The sequence below is a fragment of the Rhinolophus sinicus genome, linkage group LG04, assembly GCF_036562045.2.
Source record: "Rhinolophus sinicus isolate RSC01 linkage group LG04, ASM3656204v1, whole genome shotgun sequence".
NCBI lineage: Eukaryota > Metazoa > Chordata > Mammalia > Chiroptera > Rhinolophidae > Rhinolophus > Rhinolophus sinicus.
In genome coordinates this window covers 1,802,409-1,820,489 of record NC_133754.1, presented here as the reverse complement: position 1 = coordinate 1,820,489, position 18,081 = coordinate 1,802,409, and the positions used below count along the sequence as shown (strand labels likewise).

Sequence of the window (18,081 nt, the reverse complement as noted above, 5' to 3'; positions counted from 1 at the left end):
ATCCCTCTCCAGCTAGTGCTCTTGTCCTTGGGCTCCTGGCCACCTGCTGAGGATGTTCTCGGCCCCTCTCCCCGGGAGGGGGCACTTCGTTTGTCAGTCATTCTACTTCTTCCACTCAGGGTCTTTGGCCATTGTCCAATGTGCTGCCTTTCCCTTTCTCTCCCCCTCCCTCCCTCTTTCTTCCTCCCTCCATCCCTCTCATCTGCACTATCTCTGTATCTCTCTATCACTTCTAAGAGGTCTGACAATTAAGTTCGCGAACTTGTTGCCCTGCTGTTCCTAACCTTTTTTTGATATCAGAGGGATTATTCATTATGAATTTGTACCAACTGCACAAACAATTAACCAAGTTTGCTACTTGGAAGTGCTGAAAAGGCTGCATGAAAAAGTTAGACGACCTGAACTTTTCACCAACAGTTCATGGCTTTTGCATCACGACAATGCACCAGCTCACACGGCTCTGTCTGTGAGGGCGTTTTCAGCCAGTAAACAAATGACTGTATTGAAACACCCTCCCTACTCACCTGATCTGGCCCCCAGTGACTTCTTTCTTTACCTGAAGCTAAAGGAAATATTGAAAGGAAGACATTTTGATGACATTCAGGACATTGAGGGTAATACGATGACAGCTCTGATGGCCATTCCAGAAAAAGAGTTCCAAAATTGCTTTGAAGGGTGGACTAGGCGCTGGCATCAGTGTATGGCTTCCCAAGAGGAGTACTTTGAAAGTGACTGTAGTGATATTCAACAATGAGGTATGTAGCACCTTTTCTAGGATGAGTTCACGATCTTAATTGTACACCCTCGTATCTATCCATCCATCCATCCATCCATCCATCCATCCATCTATAATATCTACTGTGTTTCCCCAAAAAATAAGACCTAGGCGAACAATCAGCTCTTATGCATCTTTTGGAGCAAAAATTAATATAAGATCCGATCTTGTGTTATATTATACCAGGTTTTATATTATAGTAAAATAAGACTCGACCTTATATTAATTTTTGCTCCAAAAGACGCATTAGAGCTGATTGTCCACCTAGGTCTTATTTTCAGGGAAACTGGGTATCTATCTATCTATTTATCTATCTATCTATCTATGTATCATCTATAATCTCTATCTATCATCTGTCTGTCATCTGTCTCTGTCTGGCTGGCTGGCTAGCTATCTACCTACCTACAAGGCATGAAAACAAACTGAAGAGAAGAAACAGGGAATCAGGACTCGTGTCACTGGTTGCCTCCCGGATAATCTCTGGAGCAGCCACGTGAGGTTCATTGGTTATATGGGTACCTTCACATGGATCTGCTTAATATGTTTCTTGGTCCAATGATGAAAAACCTTTCTGGGGACAAGAAAATTTAACAGTTATTTTAGGCATGCAGAAAAATGAAGACCCCATGGGACTGTTCGAAATGATTTTCATTCATTATTTATTGCTGTTGTTGGTTTGTTTGGCAAAATCAAGTGAATCTTGCTTAGTACGTGAGAAGAGATGCAGGGCCATCTCTTATGCAGTTGGTGGGATGTGTCTAGTTCCCAGTGAGAATAGCTGAAGGAGTCCCAGGTGCGCACACTCCCTGCTGGGAGAAGCGGGGGAGCGGGAGGAACCCCACTGTCTGGAATCACCTCCGCAGCTCTGTGTGTATTAAACTGCTTGATAGGCACGCTCCCAAGGAACTTTCTCTGGGAATGTTTCTGGGCTTTCTCTGGGCTGCCCCTTCCATCTGGCTATGACAGAACCCTCCAGTCTGTCTTGCTTGTGACCCTGTAATTAACTCTTTTCTAAGATTATTTTCTGGATTGAGAGCGAGAGAGAGGATAGAGAAAACTGCCTAACGCACTGCATGGCACAGAGCGTGGCGTGTCCTAAGCTGCTGCTTATTCCCCCTTCACGTTCATGATCATCTTCCTAGAAACGCCTGTGAAGTCAGCACCAGTGCATTCATCTGGTTCCTATGCAAACAGTGGCTACTGAGATTCACGGTGAAAACAAGAGGTCGACCACAACGTGTATGTCTGTCTTAGAATTAAGACAATTTAAAACTATGATGTCAATTTGTTTAATCCCATGTAAAACAAATAAATGTAAACATGAACATCATTGTTTTAAACAATGAAAATTAAAATTATATGTTGAGAAACCTATACTACTAATAAATGATTATTTTAAAACCAAGTCATTTATGTGTTTCTAATTTCCTTCCTCCCATTTTCCTCATCATTTTCCCTTAAATGGATCTAGTTTTTCTTAAGCAATATGGGGAAAAAGCTGATTTTTTTAACCATTAAAAATAATTATACAATTCATTTTTATAGGATGCTCAATTTTCTTCTAAAAATTCATTGTTGAAAGTATGTTTAAAAATATGCAATTATGTCATAATTGAAATACACTGTTGTTATAGTATCTGTGATAAGTTGGTAGAAATCTTTCACTTGTCACCTTGTTGTGGAAATTAGCTCTATTTGTGTTGCTATTTAATTTCATAGCCATCATAATCTGTATTCAATCTAGTTTTCATTTCCACACTGTTTTTACATCAAGTGATATCAAATTATGTAAGTATGATATATGAACTTGTTTAAGTCGGTATTGTAAAGGATTTTCAGTTCTTCCTAACTTAGTATTTGGTCATGAAGATTGTTTAGGACCACAAACTCCGATGGCTAAATTAAAAAGAAAAATCAACAATAGTTAATAAGATGCTTGGAATAATCAAGGTATTTTAAACAAGTCATGAGTTTCAGAGTTTAAAATAAAAAAAATGTTGAGTTTTATTTTTTAGACATATTGTTCCTAGACAAACAAAAGACCAGACCTTTGCAGAAAGGAAGTTCCTTCTTAAATTATGCTGAAATAAGAAAAATGACAAGCCTTGCTCTCTTGCACCATGTTGTGAAAATAACGAAACTGCATTTTCTGTAATTAAATGCAGTAGATGGTTCGCAGAACTCATTCGTTGCACTTCTGGATGTCTCTTGGTGTCAGTGTATGCATGGACACGTGCGTGTTTCTATTGGTGAAACTGAGAGAAGTATCCGCAGTCACGCATGGCTTGCGGCTGGCGCCCCCACACGCTCTTGGGAGGCAAAGGTGGCTCATTCAGAAGCAGCCATGTTGCGCCCTGCCTGCCTCCTGTGCATAAATGGGTTCTCCTGTGCTATATAGCATCCTGCTTCCACAGAAGCCCTGCCCAAGCAACCGCAGGCTCCAGCTCCATGAGCTCACCCAGTCGCCACCTAGAATGGCTGTCCGTTTTGTGTGTTGGGGCACATTTGGTGTCATGGCCACACTCCCGGGTGAACTCTGAGCCTGAAAGGCAAAGCCATGCCTGTCGGTTGCCCTAGACCCCGGGAGGGATCGTGTGCAATGTACCGTGTGTCCGTGGATAGTCGGTGTGCGTGGAGTCACTGAGCGGATATCCCTGTGTGTGTGACACGGGGACAGCTGCATGTTGTCTTTCTTCCTCGCAGATTCTGCGCTCCCAGTGGGCCAGGACTCAGATGCATTGACTGTTGGTTTTTAGCATCTAGCAGAATGTCTGAAGCAGACCAGGGACTTCCTAAATACTAAGTGATTTGATTAATGAATTACTGTTGTTGGTAAGAGGAAGACATAGCCCAGATACATGTTCTTAACTAAATTATCTAAATCAACTCTGTTTTTCTTTTATTTATTTAATGTCTATTGATATATTGAGTCAAAAGAAAAAAAGTTATATTAGGAAGTTATACTCTCAATATATTTTAATTATAAAAACATGAAACTACTGTGTACAAATTACTAGCTTTGACATTAGGTACAAATCATAATTTAAAATACAGTTTAGGAAAATAATATTAATAGCTTACCTTTACAATTAGAGTAGCAGTTTTTTACATCAATACTTTTGCTTAAAACTAAAATATATAAAAGACATAGATACATCTTAGTATCTATGTTTAGATACCAACCTAAGCATATACAGCACTATTGCCAGACAAATATTAATATTGGCCAGATAACCGTTGGCTCATTCTACATGTAGAAGAAGCTGTATTTATAAAAATATATAGAAGTTCCTATTAAAAATATCCTGTACCCTCCTCCTCTGTATTTACCTCCCAAATAAAAAAAAAGTGAATACAACAAAACATAGAAATGATTGACACAAAAAATGGAAAAGCTAATAGAAAATGAACCAAGACCAATGGAGAAAAGAAACGTGCACTGGTTGTGACTGTGTGGCTATTGATGCTTTTTTTATTTCCATTGCCTTGATGCCGTTACAAACTGTTACCATGTCTGATTTCTCTGCTGCACAGGAAGGTCCGTAAGGCTGATGCTTTCGTGTTCTGTACCCCTGAATGTTCCAAGCATGTGTATCTTTAATTACTTCATAGTAGAAGGTGCCCATGAAGGATTTTCTCCTTTTCTGGATCAATGCCCTGGATCTGTAGCCGACATTAGTGTTATGTCCTGATGATGCTGACGCTCTCCTTTCTCTCTCGTGCTTCTCAAAGTCCAGCTCCGTTCCTTCTCTTGTCTTCGCTCCTCTTCCTGCCTTCCTCCTGCTCCACGCATCTCAGCGCCCACGTGCATGAGGAAGTGTCTCTGTGCTGCACCCACGGTCCTTCCTCACCCACTTGCCCGTGTCCCGCGGCTGCACACACCTTTCAGCACTAAGTAAATGTCTTTGCAGACCCCTTTTCCTCATGTGCTCCCTCACTCCATCCATACTCCATGTCGCCACTTAATGGTTAGCGCTCTGAAATACAAGTAAGTTTGTGTCATTGCCTTGTATAGACACCTGGGTTCCTCCCTGTGGGTCTCCACGCGATGCGCGGGGGCTGCAGGCTGGCCCTTCTGCCCTGCCCGTGACCTTCCTGTCGTCTTCGACCCCTGCCCCATCCACTGCAGTGTCCACATGCCGGAGCCGAGCTCCAGCACACACAGTGCTCCTGGAGACACTCTGGGTGCTTCCACATCTTCCAAATTTCCGCCCATCGGGAAAGACTGTATCTCGGATGTTCTCCCTCAGATTTCATGACTCCCCAATGCCTGCTGTCCCCCAGACCAGCTGCAAGTGTGCCCCTCCGCAAAGCCCGCTTCTGTTTCCGCCTCTCTCAACATGCAGAGGAACCCATCCTGTAGCATTTGTCATATTCTTTTAAAAACACATATTATCTTATCCATGTAGCTAACTAGGCTTTGGTAGAAGCCCAACTAGGCTTCTTGGTTACCTGACCTTCATTCTGGACTTTTACAGGCTTTTGATGTTTCACTCTGGAACTCAGAAACTCCTTTTTCTGTTTAAACATTGTTATCGTCCAGTTGGTAATGCTATTTCTGGGAAATTGAATAGGAGGTGTGACAATTAAGTTCGTGAACTTGTTGCAACGATGTTGCTATCCTTTTTTGATATCAGAGGGATTATTCATTATGAATTTGTACCAACTGGACACACAGTTAACCAAGTTTACTATTTGGAAGTTCTGAAAAGGCTGCATGAAAAAGTTAGACGAGCTGAATTTTCTGCCAACAATTCATGGCTCTTGCATCACGACAATGCACCAGCTCACAGGGCACTGTCTGTGAGGGAGTTTTTAGCCAGTAAACAAATAACTGTATTGGAACACCCTCCCTACTCACCTGATCTGGACCCCAATGGCTTCTTTCTTTACCCAAAGATAAAGGAAATATTGAAAGGAAGACATTTTGATGACATTCAGGATTTCAAAGTAATACAATGACACCTCTGATGGCTGTTCCAGAAAAATAGCTCCAAAACTGCTTTGAAGGGTGGACTAGGAGCTGGCATTGGTGCATAGCTTCCCAAGGGGAATAGTTTGATGGAGACTATAGTGATATTCAGCAATGAGGTATGTAGCACTTTTTCTAGGATGAGTTCGCAAACTTGTCAGACCTCGTATTTCCACGGGGGCTGCTCACATAATCATCAAATAGTGGCAGCAATTATAAAACAACATATGAAAAAAGAAATGGATTAAATAAGAAAAGGTAGCTGCAAAAAATTAATTTGAAACTAATGACAGCTATAGGTAGTAAACATAGATATATAATTTAAGAAATGATTAAAAATGAAACACGTACCCACACTTCACCCAGAATTTCATTCTTGATAATGAGAGTTGTGTTTAACAACATGAATCAATCAGTCAAACATTTCAGGGGATTCACTGTGAGAGAACTCGATTCTCATGTGTAACACAGCGAGTGTAAGCAGGGCCCTCCTCTCGGCCTGCGTTTCTCTCCAAATGACGGCAGACGGAGGCAGTTAACAAAGAATATGTACGTAGTCACGGTTCTGTTGGCTGAATGCACATGTGAAAGCCTGTTATTTTATAGTTTGTTATGCACTCAACAACCTTTCTTAGATTCTAAAGAGATGTTTACCAAAAAAGTACATTCTCCAAATTGAAGTAAGTTTAGGTAAAGTTATGAGATAATAGGTTTGTATGAATGTTTGCAGTTTGTTCTGTTGTTCATAGAAGAGATCAGAGATTCATAAATGACAGGCAGGCTTTTGCCAGCGTCTCCCCAAAGCTGGCCTGAGCAGGAACGTCCCTCGTGGTGAGTCGTTAGATGGAGGAATCCCCCCCGTGACTGTTTCCAGGCGCAGGTGTGTAGGAAGGGCTCAGTGCAGAGCAGCTTCCTTTTTACACACAAGTGCTTTATTCGGGAGATAAGAATGAATCCAGTACTGGAGACTTAGTGGAAGCCTCTTATAACACTAATATTTTGTTCGACTTTGAAGAGGTCCAGGACTTAATTCTTAAAAATATTGCAATGGGCACTTACTGCAGACGATAAGGAGCGGTGATTTTCATCTACCTGGTGTTTGCGGCTTGTTTTGACTAGGACGTACTGTTCAGAGCATCTGTGCTGCTGATATAACTTAAGAAATCACTGAAAAACAGAAAGAAATAGAGTTACTGAACACGGTCAAGCAACAATTGCAACTCTTAATAATGTTTTGACCCAAAATAACTCGACCTAATCTTTTTAAAGGTCCTAGGGCATGAAGAAAATACAGAATCAATATCTGTACACTGATTTTCTGCAGGCCCATGGCTTTGACACAAGAACAGATATTTTCTCTATAGTTTTAAAGTCATTACTCGTTAGCAATCTTAAGACTGATCACTCTGAAGTCTTTTAGATTCATATTAAAATGGAAATACCTCTCCTTTAGAGGGATATCTCTGTAGATTTAAATGTAAATCTTAAGAAAATATTGTTAGTAAACCCCAGGAGGGTCCTTTCCTGAAATGGACATTGAATCAGCATCACAGAATTCCATATTGTCATGTCAGAATTCTGCTACTAGACATCAGTGCAACTTATTGTACCCGTGTTTAAAAGCAGTGCTGAAATTTGGGGGAGACAGTGATCACATTACTCCTTAATGACATAGCGCCGTGAGCGCAGCTGAAATGAGTCTCACCCAGTCCGTGGAGCAGGGCTTCTTCTGTGCGTGTGGATCGACTGGGTGTCCCAGAGCGCAACGGGGGACAAATGCTGGGCTGTGCAGAACTTTCTCTCGTCTTTTCATGGCAGTGATCCTTGTTTTTCTCACTGCTTCCTCCAGGAAGAAATGTCTGTAATTCCACCTGTAACGATGCATGGATTATTAAATCATGGGAGAGCTTTGCACAGACAAAGCTTTCGTCAGTGGACTGAAAATTGGAAAACAAAATTCTGCAAAAGGCAAATACTTTTCAACTTTCAATCAAGGAAGAAGAATGTATTTCATGTAATGACATTGGTGGCCAGAGGATTCAGGCATGTAGGAATGAAATGTGGGACTTTTTACAAAACAGTACATTTCATGTTAAAGTTACCTAGAAGAAACATTTTTCTCTGCCCCCAAACTTGCATTAAAATCTTTTTGGAGGAAGGTAGGGGGGAGCAAGCAAAGATGTATCAATAAAAATGTCTACTGAACTTCATTTGGGTTGAATGTGTTAGAGAAAAATCTGCTTTATTGCTTTTTCTATCACTTAATCTCAAAAGTTGTTTTTTTTAAACCACATCTTGACCTGCAGACAAGTTAAGGCAAGTTATTTATGACAAGTAGTTACCCTTTCCACTTCCATCTGTCCTTTTTCTTTCGTGGTGCCTTCTATTAACTTTAATAGCAGTAAATTTGGGAATGTTAAAATCTCGGTAACTGATTTGACTGACGTCTTGAAAAGCCACCGAGGTGGGGATCTGCTGAATAACATAACAGCATTCATGTCTAAGCCGTCTGTGGGGCTCAGGACTGCAGGCTAATGAAACCGTGCAGAAGCCACACAGGAAGATCAGCAGAGGAGTAACTCTCCATCGAGGGAAATCTTTTATAACAAAACCCTTCTGTAGAACCGGGCAAGAATTTGTTGTCAGAATGGAAAGTCTAGGACAAGTCAGCTTGACGAGCTCTTTGTCCGGCCCAGCAGGTGTGTGGTTTTCACAGCTTCCTGTAAAGCAGAAGATGAAATATGCCAGCCTTTCGCATTCTGAGTCTTGATCAAGGCTGCATCCCCTACACCTTGTTCTTTTAATGCTATTTATACATAAGGATTGATCTCACCTCAGGCTGTCGACACCTCCCCTTTCAGAATATTTATTCATTCAATAAGCATTTTTGTGAACGCAAAACATCCAGATTTCTGATGCTTCTTGAAAACTCAGAAGCTCGGGTCACACAGGGGGTGACTCCCAGCAGGACAGCGGCTGTGACTGCCCATGGGTGCTGGTCAGTGTGTCTGTCCCTGGTCCCTGTCCTCCATCAGGCAGTGGCCTGGCTTGTCATCTGGGGGCACATGTGACCCCATTAGCGTTTGACGTTGTTACCTCTCACGGAGAACTGCTAGAGGGTCAGGGTCTGCGTGAGCCCAAGACCCTCTGTGTCCGGGACCCTTCGCCTTAATCTCCCGCGCGAGGATTGGAAGTGGGCCTTTGGTTTGCCCCAGAATCGACACACTCTTCCGCTCTCCCTGCTGGTACCCTGAATTACAATTCTTTGTGTTTCTTAAATAAGTCAGTCATCATAAAGGCGCAGTCGGTAAACACAGTCACTGTATAGGAAAAAAATAAAAAAAATAAAAACTCCAAAGAAGGAAAATTTCTTTGCCTCTGTGTGGAAGTTATCAGACGTTGACTCCTTTTTTGAACTCCTCTGTCCTGTGCAAAGCTGTAAAACTCAGTGGTGAGGAGATAGAGACCGTCAGGGTACAATGCTATTCAGAATTTAAGGATATATTTCCCTCAATGGAAGGCATCTCAAATTGCAAGTTTGACCAGCAGACTTAGCAAGCACCATACATTCTTTCTTAATTTCATATTGAGAAAAGGATGAAGTTAGGTGGAAATAAATGCAGACAGCCCATGTAGTACCTCAGGTGCCAACTCTATTGTGAAAACGGTCAGTTTGCGTGGTGACCAGGAGAGCAACTTGTCACTGTGGGGTGTCTTCGCAGACGGCCCCGAAGCACCACCTCCCGTGGAAGCAGCACTCAGCTCTCAGCACTGTCATCTACTGCTTTGCCTGTAAGTCCTGGGTATGATGAAGCCACTGTCCTGCCACTTTCTGGGCAGTGGTGCTGCGTGGAGCCCCTCGCCAGCTCCTGGCCGTGGGCTGCGGCCTGTCCCCTGGGAGCAGCAGCGACTTTCTGATTCCCCGACTAGCTGAAGATCTTGGTGTTTCTGGGGAAGCAGGTGGCTCTTGAGGATGGCCTGCAGTGAACACTGTCAGTAATGACCCTGGAAGGCACCGTGGTGGCCGGGATGGGTGCCCCCTCCTTCTGGAAGGTTCTGGATGTGACAGGAGACGTGGACGCTGCAAAGGCTGACAGTCCCACTCAGAGAAGGCTCTGAGGCTTTCTAGAGAATCCAGCATGCCGGCTGGAGGCACAGGGAGTAGATGATACCTTGGCACTCTGGAAAAATGTTGTCCTGATAAGTAAATAAATATGAGAGGAACAACTAAAGTGACCAGACCTCAAGAAACACCAAATGGTTAACAAAATCTGGTGATCAAGACCCACACTTACTCCCCTGTTTTGTATCCTTTCCACACAGCAGGGGAGACACGACAATCCAGGCTCTTTCCCTGTATTTGCACCCCAGAATCCATTCTGCTTTCACCTGTACTCCTGCTGTCCCCTCCTTCTCACAGGTTTTGACCTAGTGAAATGCGAGGACCCGGGCATCCCCAGCTATGGCTACAGGGTCCGAGACGGAGGCCACTTCACTGACACGACGGTCCTGTACAGCTGCAACCCTGGCTACAGCATGCACGGCAGCAGCATCCTGACGTGCCTCAGTGGGGACCGCAGAGTGTGGGACAAGCCCGTGCCGTCCTGCGTGGGTGAGTGGGGGCGCGTCCCTCGGCTCAGCGCCTGGCCCGTGAGCCCCGAGGGTTCTTCCCTGTGCTTCCAGTGCGGGCACAGGTCAGCTGCTACTGCCCACCTCCGTGTGGGTCGTCGTAGGCGTGAGGGCGGATTTCCCAGGCTGGTGTGTTGCGAGTATTCCCAGAGAGTTACCAGAATTATAACACGAGTGTTTCCTTGCTGTGTCCTCTCAACCTCCATTACATGGAGGACAGTGCTTTTCCATCAGAGTCATGCTCGGACAAGGAAAGGAGAGAAAAGGGCCAAGGCGGAGGGATGAATATGATCTTTTTCCTGTGCACAGGGCGCAGATATGACGGGACTCGTTTTTAAGTGTGGCCAGATGACAGCCTGTGACCGCTCGAGTGACCCCGTGTTTCTGTGTGTCTTACAGCGGAGTGTGGGGGTCAGATCCACGCAGCCACCTCAGGGCGCCTCTTGTCCCCTGGCTACCCCGCTCCCTACGACAACAACCTGCACTGCACCTGGATCATAGAGGCCGACCCAGGGAAGACCATCAGGTACTGGTTTTATTTGGGTGCAGACGGGCACGTCTGCTGTTGTTGCGGCCGTAGTGGTCGTCTCTCATGATCTGTGCTCACATTGTACTTGCTGAGCTGAGCTTCAGAGGACACTGTGCCGGTGTGGGCCCCTTTGCCGCTGCCTCACCTGCCTGCTTTTCTATGCCTCTGACCACCTGTGTCAAGCCATTGATAAGAAAGGGAAAGAAAGAAGGTGTCCCAGTTAGCTTTTGTGCCTAACAAACGGGCCTCCCAAACTTGGTTGCTTAAAGATGATTATTTCTGCGCTTACGACTTTGTGGGTTCCCTGGGCATTTGTGATCCCTGCGAGCTCAGAGGGGCGGTCTAGGTCGGCCTCCCTCAGGTGTGTGGGTGGGAAGGCGGGGCGTCCAGGCGGGCCTCCCTCAGGTGTGTGGGCGAGGAGGCGGGGCGTCCAGGCGGGCCTCCCTCAGGTGTGTGTGCGAGCTCCGCAGGGGCCTCTCCACCAGGGTTCAGTTCCTTCTGCAGCCGGGTCATGGGGGAATATTCCTAGCAGTGAGGCATGACAAGCTTTCCAGACTTCCTGCTTGCGTTACACTTGTGAATGTGCTGTATGCCACAGCAATGCTCCTGGGCTAGGTAAGGTTTGCAGAAATACACTCTACTCCTTAATGGGAAGAGGCGGGAAGTCACAGCCCACAGGCTTCCGTGCAGGGAGGGGAGGGCCACCTGGTCAGTCCGTAAAACACCAAAGTAAGTGTGGCAGACCAAGATCGTATTCTAATCTAAAGTCACACATTCAAAAGGAAATCTTTAAAAATTGCAGAAAGTTGTGCACACATTTTAAGAGAAAGTGTTCTTTTCCAATTAATAGTTCTAAGTGGTTGTGGTAAGTTTGTTAAGTCAGTGAGTAAACCAACAAAAAGTAATGTTTTTCAAGTCAGTTCTCCATGTTCTGACTGGAAGGCTGTGTCCAAAAGCACAGCACACAAAGCAAAACAAAATTTCAGAGTAACTTTTTCTTTAATTAGAGTTCTTGATCAGCAGGAAGAGAACATACAGTTCCCAGAAACACTTCTTAAAGTCCCTTTTCTCCTAACAACTTTTGTCTTTCATTGTAGTAGTTCTTCAATCTATCATAAAAATTCATTTTTTTAAATCCTTCCCATCCCCCCAGCAGCCTTAATCCACGTGTCTGGGACCCTTCTCTCCACCCCGTGTGTGATTGTGCCCACGGGAGACTGAATGAATCTGTCCACCAGCTCCTTTAAATGCCTGAAGTTGAAAGAGAGCGAGAGGTGAAAGCCTCTTCCTGGGGCGAGTGGGTGGATGGCATGTCCATAAAGTGGTGATTTTTGTCTTTATGCACAAAGGGAACTTAGGGCCTTTGTTAAACAGATACGGACTCATCACACTGCAATCTTATAACTTAGTAAATACAGTGGGATGGTGGAGTGACAGGAGGTGCTCTGGTCCTCCTGTGACGTCACCTGCTGTCTCAGGTCAATTGTGTGACATCCGTCAAGATAAACATCAGTTAGATAATTAGTGATCTATTGGGAGAAAACTAAGGCATATTCATGTAACAAAACTTAGGATTCTGCATTCTTTGTGAAAATCAGTGCAGCACTTTTCCATTGAACTAAATGAAAAGAATATTAGTTCTTAACTTTGAAGGCTGATCTGAATCATAGGAAAGCCATTATTACACTGGTTCTGATTTTGAAAAATCCTAAGAAGCATCTAGGATTCATGAAACAGGATCTGTTTTCTTTCGGGAGGATTTCAAATTTTTGTATCTCTCCCAAGTCCCCTTGTGATTTGTTTCCTGAGAATTAGAATGAGCAGTGTCCTAAGTGCAGACCAGACCCGGTGAGAGGCCTTCTTTGCAGGTGAAACCAGTACTAACTGACATTCCAGTAAGAAAAGAGATTAACAAAGAATGTGTGGAAGTCATAAAAACGCATAACTTTTGTCGTGAACTGACTGCTATTTAACCATTAACATCCTAGGAAGAAGGGACATTGCACGCACCCCAATTTCCTGCTCTGGAGTTTTCTGCTTCTCTTACATGTCTTTCAAATGAGAATTTCCCTGACCAAATTGGTCAACAGGCCTTTCTATGTAAGACGTCAAGTCCTTTCTGGTGTGAAAGTTAAGGAACTCATCAGTGTGATGACTAATTTTCTCAATTGTTGTTCAGCTTCACCTCAAAATGTTTCTGGTGATTTCTCCTCAGTAAGAAAACGTACACTATTTTTTGGTGTAGCAGTTTGGAAAATAACATACTTAAAAGCACAAAATACGTAATTTTAGGCTTAAGATGGTACTAGTCGTCTGAAAAATAGGGTCTGCTCTTAGCTTTGCTCTTTGTCGGCGAGTTGACTGAACCTTGGCTATTCATTGGTAGCAGTTAGTAGGGTCTCTACACTGTTCACTTGGAAATGCGGCACGTCAGCCATGTGATGGTGAGTCCGGGGATTAATGCGAGTATTAAAACTTCACATAAACAGAATTCATTATCATCCATTCGTATGATCATGTTTTACTGTAAATGGTTTTTACTCAGGAAAGATGAATGAGCACAGGGCCTCGGAAACTGCGAAGGGGATGCTTTCAACACAAGTGGTCACGGTCACGGGCGGGCGGATTTCACTGGGGCCCATTTCTCCTCGCGGCCCATTGTAACTTTTCGCTGGGGGCAGGAGCAGACCCCAAGCCGTTGTTGTTGGAGCGCACGGGGGTCTGGGAGAGGTTTGTAATGTTACCCTATAGACCTGAGCAGAACTTAATTAAAAGTCTGATGCCATAAATGCAGCCACTTAAGAGTCACACGTCAGCATTTCTCTGCGAGACGCAGTGTAGCTCAGGACTGAGCACAGCTGTGTTCACGTCATAAAGGTGAGGGCGTGTGAACATCCTCAGCCGCAGCAGTAAGGGTGCGTGGTGCATATCGCACGTGTGTGCTGGACCTCGGTTTCAATTGCTTTTCTACAAGTGCAGTTGTCTGGAAAACGTACTTGGAAAGTATTTCTGTTCTAATTGTTGTCAGGAAATTGCATTTGCAGATATGGTTGAGGTGGATTCTTTTAGAAGAGCTCGTGCTGTATTAAAAACATGAGAGGCGTGTGAAAAATTACCGAGATGTTCACAACTGCCCCTCGCAGACTTGGCGACACGTTTACTACTGGTGCTCCGCTCCCTCGGAATTTGTTTTCCAGCTGCGCTGGGCTGTAGAGAGACTAAGGTGGGATCGGGCTTGGAGATCTAGGAATGTTTTCATTTCTTCTTGGCCCGACGTCAAGATCCCTGTAAGAAACAGACTCAGAGGAAAACGAGAGGCAGGCGACCTTCCTTCGCGGGACACTGGTCTCCGGCCCTGTGTGGAGCCGTGGTGAGCGTGCTGAGCGGGAGCAGGGCCGGGAGCCGTCGGCTGGCATCGCAGGAGGGCGTGGGCCAGGTGTCCCAGCAGCTCACCTTCGTCCTCTCCTGTAAAGACCAAAGCGGGTACCTCCTGCCTTCTTGTAGGTGAGATGACGAAAAACAGGTCAAGAACGTGTCTGCCGTCAGGGGACAGGAGCTGCTGCACGTGCATGTGCCCGCTGTGCACGGCTGCCCTGCAGGGCCCTGGGCACCGCCACTCGCTCTAGTGCCCCTTGCCAGCCCCTGAGGACAAGTGCGGGGACCGAAGCTGCGGGCGCCCCTCACTCCGCGAGACGCTGGTCCACACAGTGTCAGTCTCCGTGGTTTTAGTGAATAACACCGGTGCCCCCGTGACCATGCAGATTAACTGAGGAGCCGCAGGAAGGACAGACCTCTCTTTGCTCTTCAGTTCCCAAGTCACTGCACCAATCACACATGCACATGGGTCAGGAACTGGTCACGTGTGGGTTCCTACAGCCTGTGGGTCACGGGTCACTGGGCCCCGCCCCTAGTTCCTGCACAGCCAGCAAAGTGAGGCGCTGTGTGTCTCCTTGTCTCCCGGGGGTGAACCTAGTTGACCTTTTACAAAAGTGGAAGATCGGAAAGGGAATCAGCCACAAAGATGAACACAGAATAAGAATGAAAAGTGATAACACTGGAAGAAAGATTGAACGGTGCATACGTGGAATTACAGGGGACACAGCTGAGAGTGGGGACGCGGGCACACGTGTGTCCCACGCACACAGACTCCTCACACATGCCCCAGACAGCTCGGCTTCATCACTGTCACTGCTGTCGTCCTGCCCGTCCTGTTCCTCCTCCCTCCCTCCCTGTTTCTGCTAATGTCCGTTTCTCCGGGTGGCTGGAGGTTTTAACTTGCAGTATTAGATCTTCCCATTTCTCCTTCCCCAATACCCAGTAGTTTCCCTAATTAAAGAGAAAGAATCAAGGCATTATGCCACATCTCACAGTATTCTTATGGTTGATTGCATTCAATTTCTGTGTAATAGGCACTGAGAAAAAGCCGGTTGTGTGTAAATCCCAGGCCTCCTCCACTCGTTTCTCTCTCCTCTCTTCTCATCTGCCATTCCCAGTCTCACTTCACGTCACGCTCCTCTTACTTTAATCTTCTCCAGCAGACCTTTCCAGATCCATCCTTGGCCTTCCTCAGGCTCGGCAGACCCCCACTGGGGGCGAACGGCAGCCCCGTAGCCGGCCCTGAAGCCCCTGGTGACCTGGCTCGCGGTGCTCTCTGGCACACCTGTCTTCAGCCTCTCCCGTGGGTGTCTGTGTCAGCACAAACAAGGTGCTGGTCATCTCCGGTCCTGACCTGTCGTCCCAGCTGTCTCTCTCTCGACCTGGGCTCACCCATTTCTGTGTGTGGCCTCACATCCACTAGGACTCAGTTAAAATGTCAGCCCCTCAACAAAAATGTCATTCTTATTATCCCGTCTAAAAATGACCTGTTTTACTTTCCGGACTCAATGTTTCCATCCTACAGCTGCCTTCCTTCTATAGTGATTACCTGTGTGATGTCACCACCTGATCGGAGATCCGGGCAAACCTCTTAGCACCCTCAGCTGCTGTCCCTCCCACACTCATGGGACCTTCCCGTCGGTGACCTGAACCTCTGCAGCTCCACGTAGCACCTGCGACCCCCTGTCCCTCCATGGTGTTCACTAGGCCTTCCATCTGACCCCCACACTCCAGGGAGCAGGCTCAGTTGTCTTCATTAAAAATACTAATTTTATATGGCTATAAAATGAATGCATATGTAGACATCTTAAAAAGGTATTTCTTGGAAGAGAAGTGAATTTGCTTATTTACTGTCTGTTGAATTAAAGAAGAAAATATGAGAGCTTGAAATTTGGGGTTCTTTTCATTTAGTTATATTAAATTTATTGGGTGACATTGGTTAGTAAAATTACATAGATTTCAGGTGTACAATTCTGTAATATATTATCTGTATCTCACATTGTGTGTTCACCACCCAGAGTCAGTGCTCCTTCCATCACCATATATTAGACCCCGTTTACCCTCTTCTAGAACCTCCCTCCCCCCTTACCCTCTGGTAACCACTAAACTGTTGTCTGTGTCTATGAGTTTTTTTTCCTTCATTTGTTTGTCTTGTTCTTTTGTTGTTTTTGGTTTATATACCACATATCAGTGAAATCATATGGTTCTCTGCTTTTTCTGTCTGACTTATTTCGCTCAGCATCATACTCTCAAGATCCATCCATGTTGTCACAAATGTTCCTATATCATCTTTTCTTACCGCCGAATAGTATTCCATTGTGTATATGTACCACAACTTCTTTATCCATTCATCTATCGAAGGACATTATGGTTGTTTCCATGTCTTGGCCACCGTAAACAAAGCTGCAATGAACATTGGAGCACACGTGTCTTTATGGATAAATGTTTTCAGATTTTTTGGGTAGATACCCAGGAGAGGGATTGCTGGGTCATATGGTAACTCGAGTCTTAATTTTCTGAGGCACCTCCACACTGCCTTCCATAACGGCTGCACCAGTCAGCATTCCCACCAACAGTGTATGAGGGTTCCTTTTTCTCCACAGCCTCTCCAACACTTGTTACTATTTGTCTTGTTGATGATAGCCATTCTGACTGGGGTGAGGTGATATCTCATTGTGGTTTTTATTTGCATTTCTCTGATGATTAGTGATGTTGAGCATTTTTTCATATGTCTATTTGCCAATTGTTTGTCCTCTGTGGAGAAATGTCTCTTCAGGTCCTCTGCCCATTTTTCAATTGGGTTGTGTGTTTTTTTTGTTGTTCAGTTGTGTGAGTTCCTTGTATATTTGGATATTAGGCCCTTATCAGAGGCACTATTTGCAAAAATCTTTTCCCATTCAGTTGGTTGACTCTTTATTTTGTCGATGGTTTCTTTTGCTGTGCAGAAGCTTTTAAGTTTGATATAGTCTCACTCATTTATTTTAGCTTTTACTTCCATTACCTTTGGAGTCAAATTCATAAAATGCTCTTTGAACCCAAGGTTCATAAGTTTAGTACCTATGTTTTCTTCTATGCAGTTTATTGTTTCAGGTCTTATGCTTAGGTCTTTGATCTATTTTGAATTAATTTTGGTACATGGTGACAGATAGCAGTCCAGTTTCATTCTTTTGCACGTGGCTATCCAATTCTCCCAGCACCATGTATTGAAGAGGCTGTCTTTTCTCCATTGTATGTTTTTTGCTTTTTTGTCAAAAATTATCTGTCCATATTTATGTGGTTTTATTTCTGGGTTCTCAATTCTATTCCATTGGTCTATGTGTCTGTTTTTCTGCCAATACCATGCTGTTTTGATTATTGTAGCCCTGTAGTACAAGCTAAAGTCAGGGAGTGTGATACCTCCAGTATTGTTCTTTTTTCTTAAGATTGCTTTGGCTATTCGGGGTCTTTTGTGGTTCCAAACAAATCTGATAATTTTTGTTCTATTTCTTTAAAAAATGCCATTGGGATTTTGATGGGGATTGCATTAAATCTGTATATTGCTCTGGGTAATATGGCCATTTTAACTATGTTGATTCTTCCAATCCATGAAGATGGAATGTCTTTCCATTTCTTTGTGTCTTCTTCAAATTGTTTTAAAAATGTGTTATAGTTTTCAGCATATAGGTCTTTCACATCCTTGGTTAAGTTTATTCCTAGGTATTTTATTCTTTTTGTTGCAATTGCAAAAGGAATTGTTTTCTTTGTTTTTTTTTTGATTTCTTTTTCTAGGATTTCATTGTTAGTATATAGGAATGCAGTGGA

The 18,081-nt window shown here is 44.4% G+C and overlaps 1 protein-coding gene across 2 annotated transcripts in view; it reads left to right on the top strand.

Annotated features, from left to right (window-relative positions):
• Positions 1 to 18,081, top strand: part of CSMD1 (CUB and Sushi multiple domains 1) — a 1,601,557-nt gene that overhangs the window by 1,343,257 nt on the left and 240,219 nt on the right. For both annotated transcript variants that reach the window (XM_074329288.1, XM_074329289.1), the window contains exons 24-25: positions 10,168 to 10,359; positions 10,776 to 10,902. In XM_074329288.1, coding sequence (XP_074185389.1) covers positions 10,168 to 10,359; positions 10,776 to 10,902 — 319 coding nt within the window. The remainder of the gene's footprint in view (positions 1 to 10,167; positions 10,360 to 10,775; positions 10,903 to 18,081) is intronic.